General features: G+C 44.9%; 1 protein-coding gene across 2 annotated transcripts in view; it reads right to left on the minus strand.

Moving 5' to 3' along the window:
• Positions 1–15,481, minus strand: part of LOC148869090 (Putative eukaryotic LigT) — a 51,651-nt gene that overhangs the window by 21,468 nt on the left and 14,702 nt on the right. For both annotated transcript variants that reach the window (XR_016107062.1, XM_088968859.1), the window contains exons 4-7: positions 5,675–5,949; positions 3,279–3,316; positions 3,067–3,146; positions 169–236 (exon numbers count right to left, since the gene is read on the minus strand). Coding sequence is in view for 1 of the 2 variants with exons in the window: in XM_088968859.1 (XP_088824985.1) it covers positions 169–236; positions 3,067–3,146; positions 3,279–3,316; positions 5,675–5,949 (461 nt within the window). In the remaining variant the exon portion in view is untranslated. The remainder of the gene's footprint in view (positions 1–168; positions 237–3,066; positions 3,147–3,278; positions 3,317–5,674; positions 5,950–15,481) is intronic.

Here is a 15,481-nt window from a genome sequence, read left to right on the forward strand (position 1 = left end):
AATTCGATTTATATTTTTCAATGACTGACGGCTATCGGATCGAATTTGAATCAGCTATTCTTTAATCGGAATCGAATACAAATATCATTTGATTCGTTTCGAATTCGCTCCACTTACAGGCCTAACCAAAATCAAGTAAGATTCAGTGCAATACATCAACAAACTGACCTCATCCAGTATAACTTGTACTTTTTCTGAGGCTTTAGCTACACTTTCCACAGAAACACCTTCAATGGCTGCAACAAGAAAAGTCAAGCCAAACATACTTTTAAGCCAACATGAGACAGGACATACTACCATTGGAAGCTAGAGCAACAAGTACATTCATACCATTGGATGAGCAAGGTTGGCCCACCAATCCAACTACTGGCCAATTAGACTTCCAATCCAAGTTTTAAATCAATGAAAACAAGCCTAGGGTTCAACCAACAAATCATTTTATTCAAGTACTAGTTGGGACCTATGTGATGCACGGGCTTGTTAAGAAAATTTGAGGAAGGAGCTCTATGACATTTCCAATTACACAGTGGCCATCCAAGTCCAATTCAAGCATTATTTTTATTGGATTATATCTAATTTATCCAATCACAATCCAAGTTGCGCTTTAGTGAGAGTGGCCAATTTCCTATGCTCTAGATAAATTTGTATTATTTTTTGTATCTTAATGCTATTTTTTATTAATTTTTAAATTGTATTGGTTTGTTATTATTTTCGTATTATTTTTAGGTAAAATTATAAAAACCTCCTCTTATAACAATTCTACAAACCACCCTTGTGTTTTGATACTAACAAAAACCTCCCCTATAGTTTTGAAAAAAGTACAAATATCTCCCTTCCATTGGCTTTTCAATAACAAAGACATTGAAGCAAGGTTCAAAGTATCGATACAATACGAGTTTCGGTTGTATCGTATCGGCACTTAGAAACAGCTGAAATCTATTTTCTTTTTTTTTTAATTTTGGTTTTTTGGGAAGTTTGAGCATGTTTTTTATTATTAAAAAAAATTGGGGGTCCAAAACCCTAGAAACAGGCATTTAGGACCGTATCGTTTTCAAAAGATACGATACAATACGCCTGATACGGGGCATATCATATCGATACTTTGAACCATGCGTTGAAGTTACCAAAATACCCATATTATTGTTAAGGCGTTATTGTACACAATTTAAATTTTCAACTTCACCCTCCAATAATTTATTTTACTAACAACTTTCAAAGAGTAATTTTACACTTCTTGGACGAAATAAGGTTAAGGCTGAAATGAAGTAAAAGGGAGCAAATCTTTTTTTTAAGGTATTTTAGTTTTAGTAAATTTACATCTGAATGAAGTTGATTAATAGTAAATTTGATATTTTAAAAAATTAATGTATTACATCAGCATTTTCCATTTGGAATGATGGAAAAAGGTATTTGCACCTTTTTTCAAAACAATAGGGGAGAGGTTCACATGACTGTTAGAAAACCCATGAAGATTTTTATAATTTCCCTATTTTTAAATGGAATTTTAATTAATTAAACTATATTTAAAATTAATAAAATTTTATTAATTTTTGTTTTTATTAATTGTTACTAACTTTAATTAATTAATATATATATAAGATTTTCCCATACTAATTGGCCCTGAAAACAAAGCCAAAATCCTCCTCTTTTTAAAATGTTACCTGTTCATGAAATAACATCTCAGTATACGTCTAATTATCTATGACCTGTATACAAGTCCTCTTTTTGAATGAAATGATGAGAAAAGATCAATTTTAGTATGCATTTTTTCCTTTATCTCTTTTATTCTAATCCTCTTCTGTAATTCTATTCCTTTTTAAAAAGAAAAAAAGAAAAGAAAAGCATTAAATGCACATTTCTCTTCTACCCATATTTTCTCTTTAAAGCATATTATTTTTCACAACCTCCTCTCTTTTCTCTATTCTATCTCATCCCTTTGCCAGATCCTTGATTCAGCATACACTTTACATGATCCAGCCACCTACATCTCTTCTTTCATTTTCAATTTCTCCATTACAAACCCTATTTTCTGGTCCCTAATACTATTCCCATCACAGTATTAGGTAGTGTTGGGTAATGGGAACAATATTAGGCACCCTACAGTTGGTCCCCCATTATAGAGCCTCTCAATGACAACGAACTCCATTATGTTTGAAAAGGCAGAGTTGTGAGTCAAAGAACTAGGACCTAGACCTTTGACATCTGCACATAAGCCTCAAGGAGTGAGCCTCAACTTCATGCAATCTCATTCCTTGGAGACAAAATGTACTAAAATCAAAACAGAACAGAGATACGCACAAAAAAGGATTACTTTCATTTTAGAAAAATGTAAAGATGAATTTACACTCAGAGCTTTAAAGAAAATAATTGCACTATTATTAACCCTTCGGAGATTATTAGAAAGTTATTAAAGTAAAATGAGACATCAAATTAAAATTCTAAATATGCTAAGCATAACAAAGTATTAGCCTAAACAAGTTACATATATAAAAAAACTTAGAATTGGTCTTAACTCAATGTTAGTCTTGTGATTAGACCATTAGAGGCCTACTTCAATTAACATATTGAACATATGAACTTGAAATAAGGCATCTCAAGATACAAAAATGCACCTTACACTATTAGGAGTGAACTTCAAGGTGTAAGCTTCATAAACCTTTCAAACACCGGTTTATATAATCCTATAATTATGTACCTATTTTTCCTTTTTTATTGATAATAGATCAATGGAATTTTATTAAAAATGTATGTGTGTGTGTGAGAGAGAGAGAGAGAAGTACAAAGTTCAATAGATAAAAAATTTCATCTAAAAATAGAAAATAGAAGTTTGTAAAATAAAAACTAGCTCACCACCAAAACCATAATGAAACTGGGGTTTCTAGGGATCAGAGGATATTTTGTGACATGGAGTACTAGGAATTGTCAGGAATATTTATAGTAAATTGGTAATATTACAAAAAGGAATTCAACTTAAGATACCATTTAATCACTAAAGATAAACAATATAAAACTTTCTCATTGATAAGATAAAAAGGTAACAATCAGTTGGATCAGTAAGCAACTTACTAATGGAGTTCTCCTTCTTAGATGAGGGAAATACAATTTTTACTCCCATTTCTTCCTCAATTTGTTTCTGTGTAGATCCTCTAAAGGAATGAAAGAATTATTTAACCATTAGTGACATTAAAAATCTAGATGCTCAATTTAGGGTCCTTTTTCCCTGGGTGGACATATCAAAATAACTATTCTAAATCAATGGCAAAAGATTAAAGGTATACCCTTTTCCTTTGATGAAACGAATCAGGGAAGCAGCTACCTGCACAAAAAAGACCAGCCACTAAGACAAGCATCCTAAAATTGCATGCATGACATGCAAATGGTAGTAACTGTGCTTCACACTAAGCTCTACGGCATGATAAGAAACTTCTGACATGCCAAAAGTGAATAGGGAACTACCAGGTCCAAATGTTGCTTTCTAAGATTGCATTGTATATTCAAAACCTCAACAACAACCAACCAACCAAATTTACAAAACTACATCAAATTATAATTAAAAGCTTGCTAATCTGAAATCACCAGTATGCATTTAATTGTAATCCCTGCAATGCAACTACTGTCAACTAAAATGTCATGGAATAATTCCTTCACCCAGAAAAGTACAAACAAATACCGAACTTTTGGTCTTTGAGAAAATGAAAAAGGTTTCTCCTTGATCAGACACGAGTACTCTCCAAAGATTTAAGAGAACCTATCTAAATAAAGATTACCAGGCAACTAGTCTTATTGAGTTGGAGTCGGATCAAGGCCAGACAACATTAATTGGATAGAACATCATAGGCTAATCAATAGGAGATAATAAAAAATCTAAGTGATACAAGGTTGAAGAGACACTTTATACTGGTTAGCTGTAGTCTGCTTGCATTGGCTACACCAGCCTCATGTAGAGATCTCTTGCCTGATCAACCACCACTACACAGCCAAAGGCTGAACCTTGTACATGTATCTTCCACTAGCATCCATGTTGAGATTTTTTTTTTGCCTCTTTTTCTTTTTTTTCTTGAGAAAAAGGTAACTTTGTTCATTGTGTAGAATCCATATGCCAAAATGTCAGAGTAGAAGTTCAGGACTGTTATCAGTCTTGAACCCTAATGGATTTCAGGATCGAAGATAAGAGGAAAGAAGAGGAAGAGGGAGGAGAAGCAGTAGAACACAAGGGTTGGGAGGAGGAGCAGAAGCTTAATGTTCTGCCGCCACCACTTTAATTAATATTTATAGGTTATGCTCATTACATGGAAAGGACAGATCTGCCCTTAGTCTTTACATAACAAATAGAGCAAAAATAAGACTGAAATAAATAACAACTGAAACAACTAAATGACCAACAGCTAACCCTAGGCAGACTAGAACATCTTCTACCCTACGAACACAGTGGGGGCGTAGCTGTGGGGCCCACATCAGTGTTCTCTACAGTCAGTATATGACAGCATGTACAAAATGATATGGATGTACAGCCCTTCCAATTACAGAAAACAATGTTGATGCAGACATGTCACTGTACGTGTGGGGAAAAACTACTCAACCCCTGACCTGGTTAGGCCATGTATTAATGTATTCAGGTTCCTAGGAGTCCATCTGAATTGGGCATTTGTGTTCACCATATTCTCCCTGATTCTATTTTGATAATTAACCATCTTGGCCCACTTCCCACCCTATGGCCCTAATTTACCGCAATGGTTAAATCCTTACCATGTTGAGAATTTATGTAAATATTTGGCAAGAAGAAAACCACATAGAAATGATGAAACTAGGGTGGATCACCCATTTGTTGGGCATGCACAGAAGAGTTGGATAAAAGGTACTATAGAGGGTAAGGAGAGGTTGAAAAGAAAATCACTAATCTTCTAAAACCAAGCTTCTACACCTTGACCGCAATTGCACAAAATGGAAAATAAAAAGGACAAAGCCACCCATTTAAGTTGGATTTTCCAAGGTGAGCACTGATGAAATTCCAAATCCAGCTCAACCTTGACCACTCTGATGTTAAAAAGGCCAATCCTTGGGGAACAGATGAAAGCATTAAGTATTATCATGCAAGCACACTTACTGGTGACAGTGCCCAAAGCTGTATCTTTTCCTTGCTCAGGTTTTGGCATGTAAGAAGAGTAACATGGTATGATTAGTGTCTTCAAAATGGTCATAGCAATGGAGAAAATTAATAATAACAACATTTGACATGTGAAGGTCCAAGAGATACTTCTATAGTACTTTCACATAACCAAACAATAGAATGGATTCCCTGCTTCAGGGTCTAAGAGACCATATCAATCATATGGTATAGGATCTCTTATTTGATGCAGTTGCCTTTTCAGTTGTTTCTCTTCCAACTTCACTTATTAACCATTCTTAAGAGATTCATCACAGGTTTGAAATGAATAACAAAATTTGACAATGTAATAGGAATTATTTTATTATTAATATTACATATTGGTGACAACAGAAGCTTATATGTTAATCATTTCACAACATGGAACTGGCAAAGGGAAACAACAAAAGCATAATATAACAATCGTATACCCAAAAGGCTAGTTGAAACCCAGATATATTGTACAAATAAAGCTTAAAAACAACCATATAAAGTCCAGAAACCATATACCATAATATATATTTAAATTACCTCAACTGAAATTGAATGCCTTTCTGTCTTACTGGCCAAGTGGACATTTTCTTCTGCCTCTGACCCAAAAGCACTGTCTTCTTTAATTTGAACTTCGTGAATCGTCTCACTACTATTAAACTGATCCTGAGGCAAGATCTCCCCTCTCACATTTGCAGAAAAAGTTGAGATATTTTCTTCTAAAACTTCTTTTTGGAGGTTATATTGCAACTCTCTAGAATTTGATGGACCAGTCAACTCACTCAATGATTTGCCTTCTTCAGATTTTGGAAAATCTGATACAGAAATGGAAGAGGTACAGTTAACTGCTTCAACAGGAACCACAACTTCTGAATTCTGACTTGACCTCCTTGTCCATACTTTCTGGTTGGATTGTCACATCCTTCGTTAAGCATCCTTCAAGTTCACATAAAATAATCCAGTATTTTGCTAACTGGAGACCTTGCAGCAGAGCCAACAGTTCAGTCAATTGTATGGGAAACTCTTTGAAGGCCGAACTGTTCACTCTGCTGCAAGGTCTCTGGTTAGAAAAACAATGGATTATTTTATGTAAACTTGAAGGATGCTTAGCAAAGGATGTCACAGCCCAACCAGAATGTATGGACGAGGAGGTGAAGTCAGAACTAATTAATCCATGGGCAATACTGCAATAGTTGATATAAGCCCCTAGTATTCAAAGGGCCTTTTGCTCTTCTTGCTTACAAGAAATATAATACAATACTTGTTCAAAAAATAAACCATCAAAATATCCAAACATCAGGCTTAATAATTTCACAGTATAATTAATTGTAATAAGAGCAATGGTCACCAGATCTATAGTCTACAGCAAATTAACAGATTGTAACAAAAATGAAAGAAAAGATTCCAAATAAAGAATGACAATAACATCTTACAAGGCTGCAAGCAGAGCTCCTAAAATACAACTCAACAAAGCCTTACCTCACTATATAAGGTCAGTGACACCAAGTCTTGTTTCACCATTCAACTCTATCAAGGGCCATTTGCCATAAAATAAGACCAACAAAAGCATAAAAATATCATCATCATCATCCAAGCGTTATCCTAACTATATGGCGTTGGCTACATGAATCCTGTTTTTCTGTTCTGCTCTGTCTAATGCCATATCCATTTTTTAATTATGAATGCTTAAATCATTTCTTACTACTTTGAACCATGTCCTTTTTGGTCTACCCATAGCCCTTCTAGCCCCTTAACTTGCAATAGATCACTTCTTATGGGTGCTGTCAATAATCTTCTACACACATTACTAAACCATCTTAGTCTACTTTCTCTCATTTTATCACCTATTGGAGTTACTCCTACACGTGGGCGCCCCGCGATTGGCTCCGTACGAGGGGAGAAGGGTAACCCCTATTGTAGTGGATCTCGATCCCAAATCTGGTGCTTGTGGGCTGGGCCTCCTAACCTCAAATGGGCTGAGTTGGGTCACCCCACATCACTTGCCCCCCACTCCCGAGGCCAAGAGAAAAATTCAGTACCGGCTGATGGGAGTAGTAATGGTGAGCGCCAGTGAGCCCGGTAGTCGAGGTGTACCCTGCAGTGGCGTCCTCTTTCGCGTCTCTACCTAGTTCGTCTTTATAAGTTGGACCGAGGCTACAAGTGGCCTAAGGCATTGCTACTTCGGACTAGTGACACAGGAGGCGCACTCAGTACAAATGCTCTGGTACCGTCATTTGGGCTAAGGACCTATGGAGCCGAAGGCTGTTTAGGTCGAGGGCCTGTGAAGCTAAAGGTTGTTTAGGCCGAGAGCCTGTGAAGCCAAAGGCTGTTGAGGCCAGGGGCCTGTGAAGCCGAAGGCTGTTTAGGCCAAGGGCCTATGAAGCCGAAGGTTGTTGAGGCCGGGGGCCTGTGAAGCTAAAGGTTGTTTAGGCTGAGGGCCTGTGAAGCCGAAGGATGTTTAGGCTGGGGACCTATGGGGTCCGAGGATCTGTGCGCAAGATAACTTTTCGGTTGAATCGGTGTGCGTGCTCGTGAGAATGGGTCACCTGGATCGGTGGGTCACTGTGGGCGGACGAGCTGGTTATCTTGAGTGTCGTTTCGCCTTCCGAGGGTGGGCGCTTAGGAATGCGGTGCAGCTGGATCGCAGGTGCGGAGGTGCTTATCATCCGTTAGAATCGAGATGATCCAAGTCGTTATCAGCACGTCGCTTCGCCTTCCAAGGCTGAGCGTCATGCGGCGCGTAATGATTGGGTTGTGGAGGCGTTGGCTTCTTAGCCATTAGATCTCGAGAAATCTAGGCCGTTCGTTCTTCTTTAAATAAGGGCTTCGACAGCAGAATTCTTGTCATTTTGCCTCCAAGTGCTTTCGCCTTCAAGTGAACTCAGCTCCCAGATTCCCTAGTCTTCAACACTCTACCTTCACTTCTTTTCCTTCCACTCCCCTTTTTAGGTAATTTCCAATGATGTCTTTCTCAGATTCTAGACCTGAGTACTATGAACTTCCGAATGTATCGGAGGGGAGCTCCATTCGAACCCCTTCTCCCCTTTCCCCTTTAAGCCCTTCTGTTTTCGCTCCCCTTCGGTGCGAGGTGGAGGTGCTCCGGGAGAGGGTAACCTTCGGGGGAGCCGAAGGCATCCGCCGAGGCAATGACCCTCCCTGTGAGAGCGCCCCATCTGTGACGCCGAGGGAAGCCGAGGGGGGGAGAAGGACCTAAACCTCGTCCCCGGGACAAGGGTTGATAGTGTTGTCGGGGTAGTGGTCGGGGCTGATCCTTTTCGCCCAAAGTTCGAAAGTTCTCTGGAATGGGATCAGGTCAAGGTCCTGACAAGGCAATACTTCATCCCTTCGTCCTATGGGGTGAGAGCGCCTAAGGCGGGTGATCGGCCGTGCACTCCCAAGGAGGGGGGATTTTGCATTTATCAACACTTCCTCCAATTCGGTCTTCGGTTCCCCCTTCATCCGTTGATCTCTGACCTGCTAAGGGTGCATTGGATTACACTTAGCCAACTGGCGCCCAATGCAATAGGAACCATTGTGGCGATGCTAGTGGCGGCTCGGCTCTAGGGGATGGAGTTGACGCCGAAGCTCTTCCGAGCGGTCTTCATGCTGAGGAAGCACTCTTCCGAAGCCGGTGTCTTCTACTCCCAACCCCGCAAGTCCAAGCCCGTAGATAACCCCTCTTCCATGCACAACTGGAAGAGTAAATATTTCTTTTTGTCTTGTCCCGAGGGCTGGTCCTTCAAGTCAGGGTGGGGAGAGGTCAGCTTGTCTGCAGAGAAAAGTGTCCCCTTGCTTAGGAGTGAGGAAAGTGACGATCTCGCACGGCTGCTCAACCTGGGGAGAGTCTGAGCCTAGCCCTTGGTGGAGGAGATCCCATTGGTTTTCGCGAGACTCAGCCCTACCCCCCTCGGTAGGATAGGCCACACAACTCCTTTCCACGTTTTCCTCGCTTTTGTCTTTGTATAATGGTACTAACTGTTGTTTTGCTTGCAAAAGTGCCGATGGATGCTCGGAAGGCCATATTGGACCGTGCCCGCGTGATACAGAAGGAGCGGGCGAAGGCTGGCGAACAAATAGTTCAAAAGGCCATCGGGGCCACGCCAGCCCAGAAGGAGAAGGCGTCGGCCCCTACGAAGGGGGGTCTTCCCGCCAGGTCACTGACAAGGGGATGAGAGCGCAGGCCCCTGCCAAAGGGACTTCTTCAATAGCTCCCCCGAAGGGAGCCACTCCACAAATCCCCGCAAAGGGGAAGGAGCCCGTCGAGGAGGGCCATCCGGGCGCAAAGAGCAAGCACTGCAGCATCCAACTGAGGTGGCAAGAGGACCTGCCGACGGGGTTGAGGCAAGGAGGAAGAGGCCGGCCGAGGAGGCCGTAGGGCGTCAGCTACAGCAGAAGGTGGCCCACACTAGGAGTTTGCCGGCAACGCCCCAAGGAAGCCCCACAAGGAGGGAATGGGGTCATTTTCTGCTCCCACGCCGTTGGAGGTTCTCGCCTAGCAGTCTTACCAAATCTTTCGCCCTGAGTGGGAGATCCGCAAGGGGGACTCCATCCGCAATGCGGGAGTTGGCCCAACGTTGGTGAGTGGGGCTCGCCTGGCATGGGATGGCTTCCAGATGCTAGGGATGGCCTCGAACAGGTTGTACGAGCAAGGGCTACAGAGCCTGGCCGAGGTAATAGCTTGCTCCCTTTTCCTTTCCTTCTTTTCTCTGTTTATCTGTTGGGTGCTAATTGTTTCCTCGTTGCAAGTCTGCCTTCACTTTGTTGGGCTAGGGGATCGGCTGAAATTGACCCTAGCCAACATGGACAAGCTGGAGGCTGAGAAAGACAAGCTTCAGCAAGTCGCCACCACCGCCGTGGAGAAGCGCCGCGAGTTCTAGTGATACTTCAGCGACGAACAAAAGCTTCACATAGAGGCCGAAGAAAAACTGAAGAAGACGCAGGATCTCCTCTCCCAAGAGCAGATGGAGAGGGCTCGTGCAGAGAGCCTCATTTCTGAGGCCGAACAGCGTCAAGCTGAGGTAGACATCGCTGAGGCGAACAAGCGGGCGGCCGAGGCAGAAAAGAGAGTTGAGGAGGCAGCTAAGAGGATTGCAGAAGCCGAACAGAAGGCAATCGAGGCTGAGAAGAGGGCCCGGGAGGGAGGGAAACGGGTCAATGAGTTGGCCGATCTCACTTCCGGGGCTTATTTGGACGGGATCGAGGGCACCAAGAAGGCACTTGTGGCGGTGCTTCCAGATTTTGATGCCGAATCTTTGAAGGTGATCCTTGACTCTCCCGAAGAGGTTGCTGATTTTGCACTTCCTCCTCCGGCTGGTGGCGAGGCTTAAGCTAGGATTTCTCTTTTTTCTTTCTCTCCTCTTTTTTTTTTGACATTGTACATATGTTCGGTCCAAGGGGACGTGAGACAATTTTGTAAAGCCAAACATTTTGTACATAATGAAAATCGGTGGCATTTTTTATCTTTGCCTCAAATGTTGCACTTGTGCTTTGCTATGTTGTTTCTCCTTGTACTTTTTGCATTGTTTTTGCAATTATGCTTTTGTTGTCAAAGGGTCCTTGCCCCTCCAAGAGAAAAATCACAGCGTGAGACAAGTATAGTTCTCTTCGGTTTACTTCACTTTGCGCGTAAGGAGCATGGCGGAGGGGTGGCCGAGGCGAAGCCTCCGCGACTGGGTTGGGGCTTTCTTGGCCTACCACCTTTCTTAAGCGTTCACTTAGGCAAGGCCAAATAGGCCTGTGATGGGGGGAGGCTAAAGCGGAGAGTGAGGCTCGTCTAGCTCTCCTCCCTTCGAGTAAATAACAAGATGACCTGTCGACGTGAGTAGGGCTGAGGCTGAGCTGAGGCTCGCTTGTCTCCCAATCTTCTAAGTATTGATTTCAGCTAGCCGAAGTGGCCTGTCGTATTGAGGGGTGGCCGAGACAGAGCTGAGGCCCGTCTGGCTCCGCGGGGCCTAGATAGAGTCGAGGCTCGCCTGGCTCTCGTATCCTTGCACATTAGCTTCAGCGAAGCCAAGGTGACTTTCCTTATTGGGGGGTGGCCAAGACAGAGCTGAGGCTCGTCTGGCCTCATGGGGCCTAGGCAGAGCCGAGGCTCGCCTGGCTCCCATATCCCCACATACTTGTTTCGATGAGGTCGAGCGTAACGCTCCGTGGAGGCTGGCTTCCTTTGTTGGTAGCGCTAAGTGTGAAAGTTTAGGAGGCTAACCGCCGCCGAGGTGGGGCACTGTGGCACATGAGGCCCTCGGTCGTCCTGGTGTATTCTGACGCATTAAGTCACAACTAGGGTGTTCGCTACTTATTCGCCAAGTCTTGGCATCGGTTTAGCGAGGGGGTACAGTCCTCGGAGAAGGCCATGCGCCTCTGCCTCGGAGGAGGCCATGCGCTAAGTCTATGGCACATGAGGCCCTCGGTCGTCCTGGTGTATTCTGACGCATTAAGTCACAGCTAGGGTGTTCCCTACTTATTCGCTAAGTCTTGGTGTCGGTTTAGCGAGGGGGTACAGTCCTCGGAGGAGGCCATGTGCCCCTGCCAATCGCGAGGCCGAGGAGGAACTTAGTAGGTACACACTGAGCATTGAGCCAAAGAGGAACCTTTCTTCATTCACCAATAGTTTCAAAAAGATATTACAATCATTTGTAGTACATCCGGAGATTCTCCGAGTTCCATGTCTGAGGTATAGGTCTTCCATCTAGGTGTTCTAGGTGAAAAGTGTCGAGGCCGACGACTCGCTTGATTTTGTAGGGGCCTTCCTAGTTGGGGCCCAACTTCCCTACTCCGGGTTCGGGGACCATGACTTTTCTAAGGACAAGGTCTCCTTCTTGATAATGTCTTTCTTTACCCTGGAGTTGTAGTAGCGGACCACTCGCTGCTGGTAAGCGGCTACCCTTATCTGTGCTTGCTCTCGGTCTTCTTCCAACAAGCCTAAGTTTGCTTTGAGGGCTTCATCATTTTTGGCTCCGTTGTACATCTCAATTCGGAGTGTCGGCTGACCAATCTCTGCTGGGATAACTGCTTTTGTGTCGTAGGTTAAGCCAAAGGGAGTTTCTCCCATGGCTGTCCGAGGCATAGTTCAGTAAGCTCAGAGTACACTATTTAGTTCTTCAGCCCATAGGCCTTTAGCTCAGTCTAATATGGTCTTCAACCCATCCAGTATTGTCCTGTTGGTGACCTCGACTAGGCCGTTGGTTTGAGGATAGCCTATCAAGGTGTATTGTTGCCTGATACCGAAGGAGGTGCACCACTCCCGGAACTTGGTGTCATCAAATTGCTTCTCGTTGTCTGATACCGAAGGAGGTCTACTGCAACAACGAGGTACTTTCTGCCCCTCGTGGCCGGAGGGAAGGGGCCAAGGAGGTCCTTGCCCCATTTGGCAAAGGGCCATGGGTTGTTAAGGGCCGAGAGAGTGGTGGTCGGCCGGTGGCATAAGTTGGCATGCCTCTAACATGGATCACACTTTTGCACCAATCTAGTTGCGTCCTTGTGGAGGTAGGCCAGAAGTAGCCCTGCCTTAGGGCTTTTTGGGCTAGGGCTCTCCCGCCGAGGTGGTTATAGCAGATGCCTTCGTGAATTTCTTGTAGCACATAGTTGCCCACCTCCAGATGAAGGCATGGGAGGTAAGGCAAAGTGAAGGATCTTCGGTACAGCTTCCCTTCCAGCAGGGTATAGTGGGTTGCCTGTCGTCTAGGTCGTTTTGCCTCATTTCTGTCATCGGGCAACCATCCAGCTGATAGGAAGTTGACAATGGGATCCATCCATGAAGGTTCGGCCTCTATGGGGAGTACTAGGACTTCTTCAATGGAAGACCGAAGTAGCTTCTCGATGTGTACGGCTTGACCAAGAGTTCCTCTCGAGGTGCTTGCCAACTTGGAGAGGGTGTCGGCTCGTGTGTTCTCAGCTCGCGAGATCGGTTGCAAGGAAAAACGTTGGAAGTGGCGGGCTAAGTCTTAGACTTTGGCGAAGTACTTGGACATGCTTTGTTCTCTGGCCTCGTACTTGCCATTCATCTGACTCACCACCAGTTGAGAGTCACTGAAGGCTTCGACGTGTGAAGAGTCGAGGTCCCTAGAAAGCTGGAGACCAGCAAGGTGGACCTCGTACTCTGCTTTGTTCTTCGATGTTGGAAAGTCGAACCTTAGCACATACTCTAGGATAACATCATATGGGGTGAGGAGGATGAGGCTCGCTCCGCTTCCTTCGGCATTGGAGGAACCGCCAACAAAAAGCTTCCATCAGGGTTGAGCCTCGCCGTCCACATGATCCCCCTCAAGATTTTCTAGGGGCTGCCGAAGGGCTCGGCTGAAGGTGCATTCTACTATGAAATCTGCCAGGGCTTGTGCCTTGATCGTGGGCCTCGGCCAGTACTAGATGTCAAACTTAGATAACTTGATGGCCCACTTCGTCAGTCATCCCGAGGTCTCGGGTTTGGCAAGGACGGCCTTGAGGGGCTGGTTCCTCAGGACCACTATAGTGTGGGCCTGGAAATATGGCCAAAGTTTCCTTGTTGAAACCACGAGGGCGAAAGCCAACTTCTCTACCTCGGGGTACCTGGTTTCGGCGTCGTAGAGGACGTTGCTAGCATAGTAAACTGGCTTCTGCACGCCATCATCCTTGATAAGGACTGAATTAACTGCTTCATCCCCGGCCGAGAGGTGCAAGTACAGGGTTTCCCCTTCGGCCGACCGGGTGAGGAGGGGAGGCGAAGTAAGGTACGCCTTGAGCTCGTCAAAGGCACGCTACCACTCCTCCGTCCATTGAAACTCTTTCAGCTTCTTGATGGCACGAAAGAAGGGTAGGTAGTGGTCGGTTGACTTTGACATGAAGCGATTGAGGGCTGCTATCGGCCGGCGAGTTTTTGGGTCTCCTTCACCGTTCGCGAGGGTGCCATGTCTAGTATGGCCTGTATCTTCTCAAGATTAGCCTCAATGCCTCTCTGAGTGACGACGAAACCTAGGAATTTGCCTGATGTGACGCCCAAGGCACACTTGCTAGGGTTGAGCTTCATATTGTACTTCCACAAGGTGTCGAAGGTCTCGGCTAGGTCCGAGATGTGGGTCCCGGCCTTCAGGCTCTTCACTACCATGTCATCCACATAGTCTTCGACGTTCCTCCCCATCTACTCTTTGAACACCTTGTTAATAAGGCGCTAGTCAGTGGCCCCAGCATTCTTGAGGCTGAAGGGCATCACATGGTAGCAGTATGTGCCATGTTCAGTGATGAACGAGGTCTTCTCTTCATCATCTGGGTGCATCTTTATCTGATTGTATCCGAATAAGGCATCCATGAAACTAAGTATCTCGTACGCTGCAGTGGCGTCAACGAGGTGGTATATCCTTGGCAAAGGAAAATTGTCCTTCAGGTAGACTTGGTTAAGGTTTCTAAAATCAATACAGATCCGCCATTTCCCGTTAGCTTTCTTTACCATAACCACATTTGACAACCAATTAGGGTAGTGTACCTCTCGGATGAAGCCGACATCAAGTAACTTTTCAACTTCCTCCTCTATGGCCTTCCAACGTTCCGATGCAAAGTTCCTCTTCTTTTGCCAAACTGGCCTAGAGCTTGGGTCCACACTCAGCCAGTGCGTAATGACCGAGGGGTCAATTCCAGGCATGTCAGCGGCGGACCAAGCAAGGACGTCAGCATTGAGTCTGGGGAAACTTACCAGTTCGGATAGGCTCTCGGGGGGAAGGTTGGACTCGACGCGAACTGTCTTGTCGGGTTCATCCTTGTCCAGGGGGACCAAGACGAGGTCCTCGGCCGACTGGCCTCGGCTCGCTGGCTCCTCCCTAAGGTCGAACCCCTCTAGTGGCAGAGCTTCTTTATTCTTGCCCTTCAGCGCTACCGCATAGCACTGACGGGCAGCATGCTGGTCCCCATGAACAACTCCAACACCGTACTCGATGGGAAACTTCAAGGCGAGGTGGTAGGAGATGGCTGCCCGGAGTGCGTGAAGAGTTGGTCTCCCCATGATGGCGTTGTAGGGTGAGCCAATCTTCACGACCAGGAACTCTATCATCCTTGTCACCTACTAGGGCTCCGTCCCTACTATGACTGGTAGGGAGATCTTGCCCTCTGGTTTGACGATGCTGTCGGAGAAGCCGACTAGTGGGGCATCTACTAGTTGGAGGTGCTCCGGAGCTATCTTCATTTTCACAAAAGCTTCGTAGAAAAGGATGTCGGCCGAAGAGCCACTATCAACAAGGATCCTTTTGACTACAAAATTTGCAAAGACGGTTGAGACCACCAATGCGTCATCATGGGGGACTGCTACCCCCTTCAGGTCCTCATCCGTGAAGGAGAGGGGTTCTTGCTTCTACTTCTTGGGGGTCGGCCCCTGAATGTTCAGCT

This window comes from Nelumbo lutea, chromosome 2 (assembly GCF_056320005.1).
Source record: "Nelumbo lutea isolate HS-2025 chromosome 2, American lotus-T2T, whole genome shotgun sequence".
Taxonomy (NCBI): Eukaryota; Viridiplantae; Streptophyta; class Magnoliopsida; order Proteales; family Nelumbonaceae; genus Nelumbo; species Nelumbo lutea.